General features: G+C 36.5%; 1 protein-coding gene across 1 annotated transcript in view; it reads left to right on the forward strand.

Moving 5' to 3' along the window:
* The window catches only part of TFPI (tissue factor pathway inhibitor), a 42,171-nt gene extending 25,395 nt beyond the window's left edge, over positions 1-16,776 (forward strand). Inside the window, exons 4-9 of the mRNA XM_082483913.1 lie at positions 3,512-3,550; positions 6,739-6,915; positions 8,491-8,586; positions 9,058-9,150; positions 15,933-16,115; positions 16,494-16,776. Coding sequence (XP_082340039.1) covers positions 3,512-3,550; positions 6,739-6,915; positions 8,491-8,586; positions 9,058-9,150; positions 15,933-16,115; positions 16,494-16,606 — 701 coding nt within the window. The 3' untranslated portion in view covers positions 16,607-16,776. The remainder of the gene's footprint in view (positions 1-3,511; positions 3,551-6,738; positions 6,916-8,490; positions 8,587-9,057; positions 9,151-15,932; positions 16,116-16,493) is intronic.
* Positions 16,777-18,265: the final 1,489 nt, after the last annotated feature.

Below are 18,265 nucleotides of genomic sequence, written 5' to 3' on the forward strand. Positions count from 1 at the left end.
GAAAATCATTACAGAGGAACAGAAGGTCAGGGCTGTGCTTAACCATTATACAAAACTAACATGAAAATGACATTTTGCTCCTTTTCTGCCTTCCATATTTTCTTCTTCCATTCTACAAATTGTCCTATCAAAAGTTCTGGCTGTTCGGGAACTGAATCCTGCAATATTTGAGGACAGCAAATAGCTTTGTGCTGGTTGTAGCAGCGCTTGTAATCAGTAACATATTTCAGATGTCTTGTAGCAAGGTCTAAGTGATAATTCTGATCCCTCCATAGCAGGGTCATTTTCTGCATCCAGAATATATCAGTTTTACTGCTTGTTAGTAGAGAAGGTAGGGATGTAGTGCTTGAGAATTAAAAGGCAGGAGTTGCTCTTGCTTCCAACTTGGGCTGAAGGTTGCCGAAGGTTTTACACCTCCCAAACCGGGTGTAAAACACTCACATTTAGCATTTGCTAATCATCACCCCTGTAAATGTTTAGGACTAAAGAAGCTGATGTCCTTCCTCTACTTAATCCAACCAGGGCAAATTTTTCAGTATTAATTAATGTTATTTATTCTGTATGGTTATCCAGAAGATGTATCGCTATCAGAAGTGAATGATTATATTAATAAGCATTCAAGACAAATTAATATAATTTTGAGGAGTTAAGGAGTTAAAAATTATTCAAATTGTGGCATTGATATTTTGCATAGTAATTGTCCGTTTATCTGACAAATGACCTTTCTAGACTTAAAATTCTTCTTTTGTCATATGGCTTTCATGAGTCATAAGTTTGTATCATGGATTGAACCGATTTTTTTTTCCTTATGAACAACACCTTACAAGTTTCTTTCCATACTTACTGAATTTTCAGCACAGAAATTAATAGAAACTTGCAGCTGAACTCCAGACTTAATACATACCTATAAGTTTAAAAATTGAATGTTGGCAATGTCATTCTAAGAGAACAACCTTCCTTAAAAGGCATTTTCTTCACTTCTACAGTGTTTTGTTTAGAAAATTGTGATTAATCTGTTTCTAGTTATGGCTCCGCAAAGTTTAACGAATACAATATTTCAAGATAAAAACTGGGAAGTTATTTTTCTTATTAGCATTCAGTGTCAGAACGACCTGGGATCTAGGATGTGAAGATAGCTTTTCTTTTTCTGTCACGAGGCTGACTTTTGGTACTTTACATCTGGCATCTGGTTTTGGGTTTCAGCTCGACCCACAGCATTTTTGCCATGCTTGGAGCAGGGTTGTTTGCAGGACTGCAGCTGCCAGTGTCTCATCCAAAACACGAGTCATCCAAGAATCTGCAAGTGTTCAATCTGCTATGAGAAACTGGAGCAATAAAGGCTCGTTATTTCTGTATTCTTTGAATGAATACTAGCAGATAAAATGGTTTGGTGGCACACACAGTATGCTGTCGACCATCAGCCATAAAATAAAGTGAACTAATAAGTTAACCCGCTTGTGTCGACATAATTCAGTAAAAAAAAAAAAAAAAAAGTAATTCAGTAGGTTTTATTTGTTAAATCTGGTTCTGTCTGTGCAGCCCTGCAGTATATGGTTATATTCATCTTACTTAATGTTTCCAGTATTTATTACTGCAGGAAGATCATTATTTAGTAACTGTAGAAATCAGACTGAAAAGACAGTATGAGTGATAGGAAAATGCTTAAAAATAAAGAAAAATCTAAGAGATACTCAGAGAATTATCACTGTAAAGAATGTGAAGGACAAGATTGCTAGAAATAAGCTAAAAGGAACATGCAAATCCAAAAGAAATAATGTGAATAGTCAAAGTGTCTGATTTTCCAATATTAAGCACAAATACAAGAATAAATGAGCCGACATGACTGAATTGCCAAATTCCTTAAATCAGAGCAACTTTTAAAATTTTTTGAATGAATAAGCCATGGAAGACAGCAATGAGTAATTCCCAGAACTAACTAAAGTCAGTACAAGAGAGTTCAGAGAGCCAAAGTACAGGTTGGCCACTCCAAGACTCTCTAAGGCAGTGTTCAGATTCAAGATGCCTCGTTCTGACTCGTCTCCTAGAAATCAGCTGCATTTTTTGTTTCTTGTGCCCGCTACTCGCCACTTCAGGGAAGAAGAAAATACTTTTAAGAGGATTTTGCCTATATGCTCCGTTGGTTACTGGATATGAGTAGAATCACAAATGTTACCACTAGCACAAAGGTCCTAATTTTCAAGGCAGTGAATATATATCTTAGGCTACTTAAGCTTGTAACATGGGAAAATACCTACTGACAAAAGGTTCTGGACAAGACAGCAATTCTGATGTCTATTATTTACACAGTAGATCTACTCAGAAATACAGTTTGTTTACAAAGAGGAAATTAACTCAGCTGTGGATTTGCCTTTTTGACTGAAACCAGAAGCAAAAAGGCACTGTTGACATGGTAGTAAGATTAAAATATTCTAGGCCTGTATAAACTTACAACAAATTCTTCCTGTCCTGTGCCGGAAGAGTAGAGATCACATGCATGATTGCTGATTTTGGCCTGAAGGGGACAGCTGAGTGAAATGAGTGAAATGGCCTGATGTGAGTGTCCACGGTTTAGGTCACGGATTTAAGGCACAGCCTTCTACTAATAGGAAGCACTGGAAAGATGTTCAAACAAATGATGCATCACTCTAAAGCGCATGTCGTGTCTTTAAATAATATTTTTTTTAAGGACGCCAGTTGCATTGTCTCAGAGACGGCTTTCTACCTGATAGATTTGCTTCAAAAATGTAACACAGGCCGTCATATGTTTTACGATTAGACAGTCTCCTAGAAGGGAAAGGGGGTTTGTTTTCAATTGCTGAAAAGGAATGTGGCGTTGAATTCGGATATTTAGCTTCTTGAGCAAGTACAATAAAACCCAGGCTCCTCCATTAAAAATGGCAATAGCAACTTCATCACTCCCGGTCAGGCATTAAAAGAACAGTGCAAACAAGTTGGTCGTCTGTACTACCTTAAAGATGGTTGGGGATACTTGGCTGAGTGGGCTTTGATATCATAAACAGCATAATGAACACTTTACCGAAACACTACATAGCACAGCAAAGCAAAGGGAATTAGGTAGCATGAGAGAGGTCTTTATTGCTAACTAGATCAGCTCTGAAGCTATTAGCAGTATCAGTAGCTACAGCAGTTGGGTTAAGTCAGTCTGCTAATTACTCCTCTTTTAAGGATGTAAGATTACATAATACAGGATTCTGGTTCCAGTAACATGAAGAGGAATTTCTCAGTTCAATTCAATAGTGGCATAATTTGATGCCAGTACTTTCCATATCCTCAAGTTTCCAATGTAGCAGGTCTTATACAAAGGAAATGATACTTCAGTCCTCCAGAGCAAGCTTTTGTGCTACTTCTTTAACAAAGAGAAGAAAGAAGAGGAGGAGATGTTGTATTCTTCCTCCTCAGTGCTCATGGTATTGCTAAGCACCCTGGTATCACAGGTGAGACTTAACAAGTCTGCTTTTGCTAAATACTTTTCTTTTTATTTATATTGCAGAATTGCCTCGGAAGATGATGTTAGCAAAAATTAAGAAAGGTAATTATGTTTACATATTAACCTAAGACTCTCATACAATGATAAGGGATTTAGCTTCTTCTGATAAATCCTTTATGTATGGTTCCAAGCTATCTCCTAGTAAAAACAAGAATGTCAGTCTGAAGTGAGTTCTTATTCCTAATCTTCTTCTTCTGTATTCCTCAAAGACTTTGAGGGCAGTTGTGGTCACTGAACATAGTAGCCGCAATCTCTTCTCGCAAAAATCAACACATCATGATGCTTTTTTCCCTCTTTCTTCAATGCAGAGAAAAGAAGGACTCTGCAGAGATTCAAGCATTATATGATTAGCCATGATATGAAATTCTTATTGTGTGTTTTGAGCCTAATCTAAATGCTTCCTCCGCTGTTAGCAAAGATAGGAAAAAAATCACTCTGAAACAGAACTTTTCAGGCATTGCCTGTGTAGGTGCTAACAGAGGTTAAGGCAGATCCCCTAATTACTCATTAAGCAAGGGGACAAGTTTCCCACTCCCGAAGGGGCGGATGATTTACAGAAATTTAAATGCCTTGGTACCCAGACTTCCTAAATAGCCGGTGCTTATGCTCTGAGAATCACTTGTCTGAAACACCGCTGGTCTATTGAAGTAACCTATGTTCCTAACAAGGATATTTAAGTTCGACACTGACAATAGAGCTTGTGAAGACCTGTTCCACCCCACCTTCTCTTTCCACGTCAGAGACTTATCTGGATCGGGCCCAGTGCTGGTAACCAGACTTCCCCAAATACAGACAAGTAAATTTCATCAAAAGTCAGTTCCTCTTTCTCTGCTTACCCTCCTTCTCTTACTCCTCTTCCCACTTGTTTCTTCTTGAATTGATGTGCATTGAACTCCTCACTGAAATACCAGTATTTGCACATACATTTTTAAATATGCTTATTAAATAATTTATCTTTGCAGAATGATATTCTTGAATATTGTCATACTAAGATGATGGTTTTCTTTTCCTGTTGTCTACTGTCTTTTCTATTGCTAATGCATTAAAAGAAAAATTGTGGTTCTATGCTATGGAAGCTACTAAAGTTGATTTTCCACAGATGCTGAAGATGTTTGGCACTAATTCTTTTAAGGTCTGACCCTGGTTCCCTGCTTTTAATGACAAAACAGAACATATCCTGTTAAATTCAGCTCATGGATATCATCAACTTAATTACATGTTTACTATTGTTTCCAGTAATGTAGTGTTGAATATTGAGTCTCTGGAGAAAGACATGGCATTTAGAAGTGTAATACTAGTTTGTATAGTTAGGATTACATTGCCTTCATGACCTCCCTCTTCAAAAGTGGCTATAGAAGTTAGCTGTGACTTCAACTTATTTGGACATAATTTCCCTTTTCTGCAAGAACCATTTTAATATAAGGATTTTCTGAATGAAGAGCAGCTGGTTTTAAGAATCAGTCGTAATCCTGTTGTCTACTTTACACAGCCTTATCATTATCTGCCTTACTTTCTCAGTTGATTTCTATTTAATAATCTTTTTCTGTTATTTCACAATATTATGCAAAGCTTGATGAAAGAATTGTTTCTGTATCTCCCACTGTCTGTGCGTTCCTGATAGATGGTAAATGGAATAGATACTGCTCTGGTAGATTCTTCCCTGCTACCTGTCTACAGAACTGTCTCATTTCCGTTCTCAGCTGAAAGTATATCATATGCCTTTCCCGTGCCTTTCGGATTTGTTGGTCTATGTCAACTTAGTTTTGTAAATCTGTGAACGTCAACAGGTGCTGCATTTGAATAGTAAGAAACGTGAAATATCTGAACTGTAGAATACATATACTTACTAGCAGAGAATGCAATTTGTAGTGAAAAATCAAAATTAAGCTATAGAGGAGTGCTTAAAATAGTTGGTTCTCTGACGTTATGCAAGAACATTTTAATGGTTTGAATTTTACGTTTTCCTGTTCATGAAGATTTATAATAATTGAAATACAAGGTATTGGCAATTATTTCTTGGAAAAACACTAATTATGAGCTATTATAATGTTTTATATAAATATGTGATGTGCATCAATTGAATTTAATAATATTCTTGTTCTAGCATTAACTTTTAATAGGTACTTGGCTAAAATAGATGTAATAGGATCAACTTCCTTGCAACTCCATAATCTACTCCAAAAAGGTTAGGGATTTCAATTTAATTATTCTGTGGTCATTTTTATTAAAATGGCAGATCTCTGCACACTGTTTTAGTCTCAATATTCTGTTAATTTTCACAGGTAAGGAAGGCCTTTATATGTCACATCTGATATAATTGTCTTATATGATGGCTAAATACACTTTTCTCTGCAAGTCAGCTCAGTCAAGAATCGTATTTCAAAGTATCTAGTAGCAAGAATTTGAGAATACCTCCACATATATTTCATTATTGTTTCCACGATTTTCTTTTGAGAATATAATTTTGAGAAAAAGTTTAATATGGTGAGAAATTGACATTCGGGGATTACTGTACAGCTATGTGTTTTTCTTCTCTGCCAGAAGACATGATACCATGCCTTGATATTCTGTCAAATTACACAATATTCATTTGTTAACTTTTTCTTGGTTGATATTGTAGTTACTGATCGCAAACTGGGAACTGGGACTGAAGAATGCTATAGCTGCTCTGTCTCCCAGTTTCCTGTATCCTTTTATAGCAGTAGACTTTCCCAGGCAAAATGCATTGTTAGATTTTTTCTGATTTTTTTTTTTTAACTATTTCCTTTTTCCTTCTGTGTTGACATTGCTTTCTGTATATTTCACACTAACATTGACTAAAACAACCATATAAACGATAAGAATGTGTACTTAGATTCAAATGATCCAGCTGAGATTCGTCTTGTTTAAATTCAGACTAAAAACTAATTTTCCTCTTAAAGCTTCAGCGTAGGAGGACACTTAAATGATCATTAGTCCTCATTTTCAAAGCTGTAATTTACTGGCTACTTGAAAAGAGGAGAAAAAGCAATAAAAATGTCCTATAATGCTCCAGCGTAATATTGCAGGGCTATAAATAGAACAAAAGCAGTACAAGAAAGCAGCAGTTATTTTACAGTTAGTCTTTAGTCCAAAGTTACAGGTTTATTTTATAAACTTCCTCCAGTTCTATTATTGTCTTGGAACATGTGTTGATTTATTATTTTTTTTTCTCTTCCCCCATCCTGTTCATCGTTCACCATTGTTTCTAGAAAAGCCCAACTTTTGCTTTCATGAGAAAGACCCTGGAATCTGCCGAGGCTATTTTTCCAGGTATTTCTATAACAAAGAGACAAAGATATGTGAAGTATTCAAGTATGGTGGGTGCCTAGGAAACCAAAACAACTTCAAGAGTTTGGAAGAATGCCAGACTATCTGCCAAGGCAACTGTAAGTTGTTGTCCTCATTATTCTTAATTTTATTATTGTATAAACAGTGGTGTGTTTTAAGGTATCTTGCATGGAAAAAAAGACAACTTAGGGTACCCTGAGGTGGCAATAATTTATATCTTAAATTAACATTAGTTATATTTTTTTAAAATAAAAATACAAAAATAAAAAACATAAACTAAAAAATCTGGTAGCGACTATTAATTTTAATTAATATTACTGGACTCCTACTTTTTTACTTTTCTCATGACAGTTAGTTGCTTGCATATATGTTATTTCTACAACTCCCTGAAAAATATATATTAAACCTGTTTCTGTAAGAAAGAGCACTGTATTAATTTTCAGAAATCTGTGTCCTATTTAATATATCTAAGTTGAAACAAATAACTTGTGATCTAAAATTTGAAACAGTATGTTAGAAGCAATACAGACAGATGAAGTAATTAAAATAACATCAATTTCAACTGAAGAGGGGATTTGGTCCACAACGAGTACTGTTTTCTGGCCATACCTGGACATTAGAGCATCACATTTCTCCATTAAATTTGCCATTAGGGGAAAGATTTTATAAATACGCTTTCTAGGGCAGGAATTTGGGGTAATTTGGTTTGAAATATATTGTAAAAATATTGGTACCTATATAGAAGAGGGCAGAGAGTTTACAGTAATAGAGATTATAACAACAGGGAATGAAGAAATGGACCTATTCTGGTTACAGCCACATAAATCTTTTTCTGTAACCCAAAATCTGCCAGCTGCTTGGCTTTATAATATCATAAAATGTTAATATAGATTTTTTTTTTTTAACTTGTACATCTGAATATACTCTTTTCAAACCAAGTCTTGGACTGAAACGAGGTGCCAAAAACTGTTTCCTTGTTGTGCATTGCTACCTTCCCACCAAAGAATCATGGAAACCTGTCCCTCACTTCGGAATGATTTAGCTGTGCGGTTCAGGCTACAAAACAGCCATTCAGACTGACCGTAGATCATTCATCCACTTCCTCATCCTACTAGCTTCTATGAATTGTCATCTATCACAATATAGGAACCTTCATAACTCCTCTCCCCTTCACAAAGCATTTACTTTTATTCATAGGACTGATACATTGTCCAACCTGGAGCCTCCAGACCCTTTTGTCTTGCTTGTATCTAGTGGGTCTTTTTTCAGGACTGTTTCATAATCAGTCATTTTGACAAGGGGAACTTGAGTTTATTCACATTTAGAAAAAGGAAAGACCAACTATGGTTCTTTTTTAAAGATATTTTTAAAAGACATACATACAGAGCCCTGTGCTTTTCCTTAACCTTTGCTGAAGCATTTCTTCACGGCCTCTGATTCCACTTTTAACCTTCTGGACTAAAAGTTGCAGAATGCCTTTTTTTTTTCCCTGAATTTATTCTGAAATAACACCTTCGTGTAAATTTATATGAATACCCAAGAAGAAAGAGAGGATTAGGGGCCATTACCATGGTTTAAATAGATCAAAGTTTTTACCTGAGTGATATTGAATCATTGATACAAATTATTTTCTGTGGCTTTTTCTCATTATTTTCCTGTCATTTCTCTTTTAGCAAATTTATTGCCAATTGTTCCAGCTGAAGAGCATTCTACCACTGGGAACAGTAGTTCCCCAGAGGAAAAACCCAACCAGTTTCCTGGGATCTTTGGTAAGAATTTGCTTTTGCTGTTCATAGTTAATGCGTTTTTAATACAGACACACTTTGGCTTCTCCGCGCATTTTCCCGTTTATTTCAAGTTGAAATACATAAGCACAGTGAATTCAGTAACATTAAAACTAGGTCCGTGGCCATTTTGTTGTCAGTAATACATATTTTGAAAAAGGCTTGCAATTGCAAAGGTTAGAATGTCTGCTAGTAATATAAAAAATATCCTTACCAAACCATGTTTGATTTAAGTCTTACATCAGTAAAATTAAAGAAGCAAAAAGAATCCATCCCAAAATTGCTTCAGCACATCAGTTTCCTATGTCTCTGGGACTTACTACCACTAAAAGACAATATTTCTTTAATATGGAGTTTAATGGAGTACGGCAAATGAGTACCAATCACAGCTTATTTTCAGAGCTTTGCTGTGTCTAGATAATCCATCACTTACTGTTTCACTTTTTTTCCCTTCAGTCAACTTGTTGCCAACTGCTGGAAATGAGAAGTCCGACAATCTGAACAGTAGTTCCCCAAAGGAGGAGCGCAACCAGTTTCCCATTTTTTTTGGTAAGATTTTGCAGTTCTTAGCTCTCGGTCTTTTATATGCACTCTGGATTGCTTTTCCATTTCCGCCCATTTTCCAACATATCCGAGACTAAAGAGTGGGCTTCCATCTATGTCAAATGTTTTGATAAGCAGAGAAAGTCAAAGCAAAGAAATATATTGCTACTTACAGATCTTCAATAAATATTAGAAAGTGGAAGACAGACCACATCTTGTACCCTTCTGAAAGTGTGTGCTTCCTGAAGGTCTTATAAATACAAAAATTTAAAGATAAAAAGCAGTGATGAAGAGTTCTTTTAGTCAAAATTAGTATTTTTGTGAGGATCTAATTTGCAGCTGATTTAAAGCTCCTCTGACCTGTTAAATAAGGACCGTAATTTGGATTTTGGAATATGGCACAACAGATTTAGCATAATACTTTTTTTTTTTCTTTTCCCCACTAAGGCCGTATTAAACTCAGTTCTTGGTTTGAGTGTAATCAAAATGAGCGTGAATTAATTTTGTGTCTGCTTCAAGGTATTTTTGCATTATGTATTATAATGCAGATAAGAATCTGGACCTTCACTGTAGAGTGATAGGTTTTAAGGGTTTCTACAGCTGGAGGCTGTCCACTATAGATTGCTGGTACTTGCTCACACTGTAAAGAGTGACTGAATTTGAGGCATGTCATTTTTATGATCCACAGTTATGCAAGAGGAAACAAGAAACAGTTGGAAAAAGCCTGAGCGTTCTTACCAAGCATTTCTGTTGCTTTTTTGCGTTTACACTTACTTGTACTTCTGGGCACTGAGTGATGGCTTACAAATTCATTAAGGGTTTTGTCTTAAATGTGATCTGTAAGATAATGGGCATGTAGGATAACGTTCTTGTACTCTTTGCTTAGAATGACATGTCTAATAAAGCTGGAATGTGTGTTGTAGTCTATGGTTTTTTGCCTGCACTATGATCCACATGCACTGTTGAGTTGAGGTAAGTTTCTGTGATAGCCGGGTTGTTTGTTTACCACATACGAAGCATCAATGCACTCTGTTATTAACACGACTGAATATAAAACGGTGAAGCTTTTGGCAAGTTATTTCACTGACAAACGTTTGAATGATTTAAGGCCTGTTAATAAGTCTAGGGACATAAAAGCGTACACGTTTCCTGAAGGCTTTTACTCATAATAGGAATCTCCAAATCCTCAAAACAACTAACCTATGCAAGCAAAGGGGCATGATTCACACTGTTTTCTCAGAAGAAACTGAAGGGTTCTTGGCTGTGTCAGCAATAGGGAATTTTCTGGTAGAGCAGATTTTGGGAGGGAGAGGTGAGAGTAAGAGAAAGAGAAGATTCGAAAGTCCGTGGAAGAAGGGGTTGGGGAACAAGGGTGGGTGGAGTTGGTGTAGCTGGATGGGTCAGGTAAGAAATGTGACCTTGGAAGGACCAGTGTGTTTCAGTGGAAAGTCTGAAGACCCCACAGTTTCTTCCCTACCTTTGTCTGTCTTGCACTATCCTGCCCCATGCAGCCATCTGCTGCCATTCGGTTTATCACCCTGTACCTTCCAGGCTGCTGGGATGGGCTAAAATCCTGTGCTTTGTGCAATTCCACTATGGGAGGAGGAAAGGGTAGGGCCAAAACCGACAGCTGATTTCTCCACAGAACCGTGGAGAGAGTTGCCTCCATTCCTGCTGTTACTACATGTAGAGGTGTAAACCGAAGTTGCAAGGTAGAGCCATCTCATACAAACACGTGCAGTGACTCCCACGGCCCTCAGTGAGGGACAAGAATCTGGTGGTGCACATATGAAGCCAGGATGGACTGTTCGGGGTGGAGTGGCTGATGCCCATCTTCTCTAGCAAGGGCAAAGCAGCTTGTCTGCCACTGTAACATCTATTTTGCATGTATATTGGTGGGGATATGTATCTTCATTTTTTTCAAATATATGACCACCATTAAAAAACAATTTTGCAAGGAGTTCTCTTTTACAGAATACCTTACCTCACAATTGAAATGCTATTTCAGCTTGATTCCAAGAAAAAAAAAATACATATTATTGGCGGTATGTGTAACTCTGTAATGATATCAGCTCAATAGATTTCCAACGAAGTTCTTGATCTTCAGAAAATTGAACTTTTCTGTGGCCAAACAAAACAAACTTTTTTTTCCCCCCTGTATATAAACATGAAACTTCTAGTGCTATCTCTCAGCTATGAACTTTCTGCAGAGCGTCAAGATTGTTCTGGTCTTACTCTGCTGCAAGACCTAAAGTAACTTTTATTCCGGGAAAGTTAAGAGAAAGTGAAGCCAAGAATCCAACCTTTCATTTTTAGATTATACGAAGTGATCTATGTTAGGAAATTACAAGTGCTATACTCTGCATTCGCTAAGTGGGATGCAGGATCAAAAAGCAATTTTCAACTCGGCAAATATGGAATGGCACACAGAGGCAGTTCCTGTTATTACTTCTCAAAGTCAGGGACATATCTTTTGCTGATATAAATTGACACAGTTCTATTCGCTATAATGGATCTGCACCAATTTATACCTATGGAGTATCGTCAAGTGCAGATGACTCATTATTTTTGTAATAGCTTGTCTACGTGAAGATGCTTTTATTTTCTCTTTGCTGCAACCAGAAATGAGATACTGAAGTCTACACATATCAAAAATCTGGCAATAAATCTGAAGCTTCACAACTGTCATGCACCTGTGTCTCGTGAAAGAGAATGCAGGCAGCGTCGCTTCTCATCCAGCTCACCAAGATCATTTCAAACTTCTTTTGTACTGTGATGAGTTAACAGTTCATTGTCACACAACCCCAGCTTAGCCTGAGGGACAATGATTATTGTTGCAGTGCTGGGTTGGGATTATTTTTATAAATGAGTCTATATCTGAATATGCATGTTTCGGAGATTTGAAGTATGATCGTGTCATCTGTTCACACCACAGAGGGGAGGTGTCTGGGATTCAAGAAAAGGCTGTATTGTAATAATTATGTCTTAAATCATACACATTTAAAGGTTGTTTAGGTAGCAGTGAAGGGTAAGATACAATAGTCTTTTTATAGGTAAGAATGGTGGCCTCTCTAATATACTGTTTATTACATATAATTAGTTTACATATTTTTTTCAGAAGAAAAAAATCAATCAAATATTGCAGTTTTTGGTCTTACTCTTTCGCCAAAACAATTCAGTCCAAATATCTGCATCATCAAGAAAAAGAAGTAACAGAAAGATAAGATAACAGAAAGATCTATGCTATATTTTGCTGTTGTAAAGCCTGAAACCCATTTGAGAAGCTCCCGCAGAGCTAGTGGCCAGAGTTCCAGTTCCCAAGCTCCATTGAAGATGGGTTCCAAGGTCTAATTTCCTTGAAAAGTTTTTGATGGAATTGCCATGTTTCTGGGGAACAGAACTTTGTATTACATTGTATCAGCATTTTCCAGAAGAAAACTTTACACCTGGAAAGATTTGACTAACTCAGCTTGGAAACTTTCATTTGTCCTTTGCCTGTATGAATTGTAAATTCTTTTTTCCCATACCCATTCGTGACCTGACTTATGTTCCATACATTTGGCAAATAATATACATAGCAAATCCAAGTTTATGAGCTTGTTATTGAATATTGAAAATCTGTTTAAATCAGATATTTTGGAGAAACAGAATAGCAGGAACACTAAGGGTGAAGCCAGAGTCTCAAGGCCTGTTGCTGTCAATGCGAGTAACTGGTTGATTTCTGTAGAAATTGCATCAAAGGCATAGGATAGGCCGTGTGGTTGCATGGATAAAAATAGTTAGAAAGAATTTAATGACACTTATTAATTTTTATGTTCATATGATCCACTTGATGTTAACATGTAATGGGTTATATAATGTAATGAGTAATGCTACTTGCACTGTGAAAAAATATAATGTTAAAATGTAATCTAAATTGTGGAAAAAAAGTAGAGTTAAAACCAGCATTTCTATCTGAAGTAGTCTCTCAATAAAGTTGACATCTGTAATTTATGGACTTGTAATGACTAGATTAGGGGAAAAGAATTCTGGTAGTAGGACATGTATTACTCTTCTACCGTTTTCAGTGCGTACCCTTTCCTCTCTGCGTAGTTTTGCGGGTGGTGGGATTTGCTTCTTTCTTTTTCTTTTTTCTTCATAGAAAAAGCAGGAGATAAAACATTTCAACAGCTCCGGAAAATGAGGCTTTGAAGCCAAAATGCTTGAGAGAGAAACTCAAGAACAGGCAAAATATCTAAACTTACTGTAACGTCATACACATAAGTACGGCGTTAGAAGCTGGGGCTGAATAGAGAAAACTTACCTGGATCTAATGCTCCCAGTGACTGTGTTAACATACTGGCTAACAGGCTTATAGATTGTCCTGCCAATACAGATGTTGGGCTGGGCATGGCACAGTACCTATTTTATGTTTACAGTAACTTAAAGTTAACAGGTCTTTTAGTGATCAGTATATTAAAATCAATTCATAATTTTTATGACCCTCCGCAGAGAGGAAATGATGATGTCATTTAATTTTTATTGTAATATACTGTTTTGTTGAAAAAAACGCCTGTTATATGGCAAAATTGAGAGGTTTTCTTTGTGGGCTGGCTGCTTCTGCGAGTGTAAAGAATACGCAGATATTTTGATGATGAACAGGAATAGCATTTGGTATCTGGGGCATGTATCTAGCAATAATTTAGGCAAAGAACAACATGATTTTTAGAAAGAGTGCAAGAGGGATTGCGAATAGCATTTGGATGCCACTCTGCCAGTTGCTTTATACATACGTAGGTAGTCCTTATCCATCAGTAACCCCATCACTGGCTCCATGGCTCCCCTAAAGCTTACAGTTGTGAGAACTCCTTCATGAGGGGACTCTGAAGTCTCTCTGGAAAATTCTACATACCAGATAAGTAAGTTACATTACAAAGAATACATTTAAATTCTGTTATATACTTAACCTCTGCTGTTTGGCCCTTTCATCACTGGCAAGCCTTTCTGCTTTGTTCTGAAATTATCAGGCTAAAAAGGCAAGCTTTTTCTTTTTTTTAATGTTGCTGGATATGTGCTTTGAAAGCTAACATCCTTTCCAGCTAGAGTGAGATGAAATTAGTTCGAGGCACAAGAGTTCCCAGTTAGAGCAGTACCAAAAGCATTGCATTAGTTAATTTAACTACCGTCTTCATTATAAATAAAACAGTAGACTTAATATAAATCGTATCGCATTGTGGGCTCTTCCCCTTGATCCAGAGTGAACCTTACTCTTACAGTAACATCACAGTAATAAAAACAAGTTAAGCAGTGCTCATTTTATAACCTGAAACTAATTTATTCTATCTTGAATAACCAACTGGTGACTCAGTTTTTGCATTTCAGGATTCTTTTTGAATAGTATGATGTTGCTAATACAGCTTCAAATACATTAATTTCATTCTGCTGTCTTAGCTTTCCATAAATCATCATTTTATTTTTTTTCCCCAGCAATTTTTCATACTTTTTCACCATGCCCATTCAGCTATTATACTTCGCAGATGAACCTTTTTCAGCAGGTGTAATACATGTAAGACAAGTAAGAAGTATCGTGTCCTTTTTGGATGTCTTCTCGTCAGCCTCTTGAATTGCCCAAATTAATTTATAACTTCTTGCTTTCAGCAACTCCTCTGCTTCCCGCTTTTGTGACAACAGGATGTCTTCAGCTCTGTTGTAATGCAAATTATCCCCTAAAATTTTTGCTTGGTTTTTCCTCTGAACCACTTCTACCTGGCTTTGTAACTTTAGGAAGCCATCTGACAAGCTTCACACTTCCATTTGTGCATTTAGATCTCAGCTATCTCAATTCTGCTACTTCTTGAAGAAAAAGGGTGCTCCTTTGGGTCCCTCATAACCGATGATAAAATGGCTCCCATTCAGTTTCTTGCATCCTGTGCAGCAATTGCGTCCGTTCTGATTTTGTACAAGTCACTCCAGGGTGATAGATGATGGAGTTTCTCCAGGCTTGGGAATTCTGGCACGGATTTGCTTCTTGAACTTGCTGCAGTGCCCAGGTGCTTCGGACACTTCAGGTTCATCTTCCGGTGGTTCAGTTCTCATACTCTCACTTGCAGCGACACTGAAGAAACAAACCATCAGCCTTCTCCTTGGAATGGTAAAAACCTAACAGCAGCGCTAAAGCAGCGGCATCTCGGTCACCTTGTGCACTTAATCTTCACGTTCAATCTTTTGTTCTTTTGCAATTTACAAGCCTTTTCTTGATAATTGCTCAGCGTTTTCCAATAGACCAACTGCTATTACTTAGGTCAAGCTTTCTGTATTCATACCACAAACCCAATATTAAGGTGTTGAATCTGACATTGGAAATGCTGCGTACTTTTACTTCTATTTGATTTCAGAATGTCTAGCAGTACTTAGGAAAATTCGCTTCATTAATTATCGTAAATGTTTATGATGTTTTAAAAGCTGTCTGAGTTTTGTATATTTCACTTCACTTTCTGCAAACGCTTCACTTGAAACTTCTCTAATTGAATTTGACTACTATCTCCTATCACAGAAATGGCAATTCTATCACTAAATATATAGGAAACAAACCTTGCTTTGCGGTCAGCTTTTGCTGGCTTTAATCATAAAAAGGCAGATGTATATGTAAAGTATCCTGGATTTTCAGGAGGGCAGAATTGAATTTGCCATTAAATTTCATATAAATTTCAGAGTTCTGTGACCTTCAAATATCATATACAGTATCAATATAATAGAAAACTGGTAAACTGCAGTGTTGTCTCTAACTTTGTTTTTCTCGGTCTTTCTAGAACCACCCCCTATCCCTTCTTTGTGCATGACCCCTATGGACAGAGGACTTTGTAGAGCCAAAGAGTTAAGATTTTTCTACAACTACTCAACTGGAAGATGTCACCCATTTAGCTACAGTGGTTGCGGTGGGAATGAAAATAATTTCATCTCCAGAAAGTCATGTTTGAGGATCTGCAAGAAAGGTATGGGAAGTGATACTGCCACAGACTATCATAAAAGGTAAATATTATGCAGGCTGAAACATTCTTACAACTTTTGGTAGTCAGTATTGACCTGATAAAATGGGATAGTTGGAAGTCTTAGAAAAGTGAAAATGGAAATCAGAAGAGAGACAGAGCTAGAGAGAGAAAGATGGACAGTAAAATACAGTGTACAAGAACAGAAATAAGACAACTTGGCATTGGTCAGGCATATGAAGACTTTAGGTAAGACAATGTTCTTCTTTCTTTCCTTTTTTTTTAAGAATGTTCCCTGAAAACAAGACTTGTCTCTTATTTCTGATAATCTTGGATGTGTTAGTCATACAGCATCTAATCTTACTTTCTTCATTTTACCTTTAGGATTCAATAAAAAAAAAGGAGAAAGAAGATTAATAAAAATCAAGAAGAAAAGAAAGAAACAGTCACTAAAGGCTCTGGGTGAGGAAATCATCCCTGAAAGAACACAACTTTGATTTTTATAGAAATGTGAAGTAAACTACTATTCGTCTGTGAATGGAAGCCTTTAGTGTACACCCTTTAAATATATTTACTGTACTGATTATTTTGATTACATATTATTAAGCTGCTTATATTTTTATTATGTATTCCTCATTCATGTTAATAAACATTACCCTTTACTTTGAATAAAGGCTCTTAAATTGTCGTTTGATTGTATATAATTGTCAGAGCTGAAACAGGACAGAACAGACTGTGTGGGTGTATAACTCATAATGATTAAAAAGTAGACAGGATTCAAATTTATTTTATTACCCATTATTCTTTTTTTAAATCTGTTTTTGTGCTAAAAAAAGGATAATACTTGTCAAAGAGTAATCACTTGTCAAGCGTGATTGTTTCAGTCATATACTAAAAGACAGACTTATTGCTATAAAGAGGAAATAGGCACCGGGTTTGTTTTAATCAGATTTGTTTTAGGTTATGCAAGCTAGATTTAACTTTTCCAAAGTGCATATAATTACACTATTGTAAAATGAATGTGAGATCAGAATTAACCCACTGAAAGCCATAAAGAGCGTGTTAGTCGTAAATGTGTGAAGCAATTTGACAGACACTTGTTAAGATTTAAAAATATTTTTTCTGGGATCATTGATTTTTATCTTTGGTACTGAACTAGACTCATGGCTAGCAAGCTAGTAATTTCCAGAAATAAGTATTAAATTTTTACAAAAACCAGAACAAATTCCTTTCATAGAAATCAGTACAGTTGCTTTAGAGATAACACTATGCTTACTCTCCAGTTGACTTTGAGGGGTTTTTTGGTTGGGGTTTCATGGGTGTTTTTAAGACTGATATGAAACAGTGGTGCAGTTGCTGCCCTTCTCCAAGGCAGCTCTCTGATCTTGAGTAAATCTTTTGCAATGAGATTTTTTTTTAAAGGAAAGGAAGGAACAAAAAGAAAAAGGGAGTTGGTTTCCTATTAAGTTTTTTAGAAGCACCTTGTTTCCCACAAAACAAAAGATAGCAGGATATTTTTAAACTCTTCTCGGCCTTTGATGTTGTAAATCTATTTTTTTTTTATGTATCACGCGTTTTCTCTTTATGCTTAAAACTACTGAGGATAGTTACACTATTTGTGAGAGGTGGTGTGGAAATAAGTAGCTGGAATACATGTGAGTGGCTCAGACACTACAGCAAGGACAAGGACAGCAATGACAGAATACTAAATGATCCCTTGTGCTAAGCTGCCTTTGCCTGCGCACCACAGATCGCACGCGTGATTTCAGAAAACCTGTGGTTTATATGCCCGATGAGCTTTGGACTAACTCCACAGAGAGGCAAAGCTTTACTGCTGAAAATGAAAGCATTTATACGTTCTAGCATCTGAGGGAGCGGGTAAGTAAAAGTCACACGGTTTTATACAGAAATTCTGTCCGAATCTCCTTTCTGGTGTCTAAGCCCTTTCATGACTTTTAATCTAGCACCTATTAAGTCTGATTTGAGAAATGCTCATGAAACTGAAATGCACAACAGAAAATATTTTTCTAGTCCTGTAATCTAAAATGTATAAACACCACAGACTTACAATGCAATAACTAAATCGGACAAGTGCATTTCTGACAGGAAACCTATAAACTCCACAGGCTGCTGCAAACTAGTAACGTCAATTTTCT

Source organism: Vanellus vanellus (genome assembly GCF_965231255.1).
Source record: "Vanellus vanellus genome assembly, chromosome: 5".
NCBI lineage: Eukaryota > Metazoa > Chordata > Aves > Charadriiformes > Charadriidae > Vanellus > Vanellus vanellus.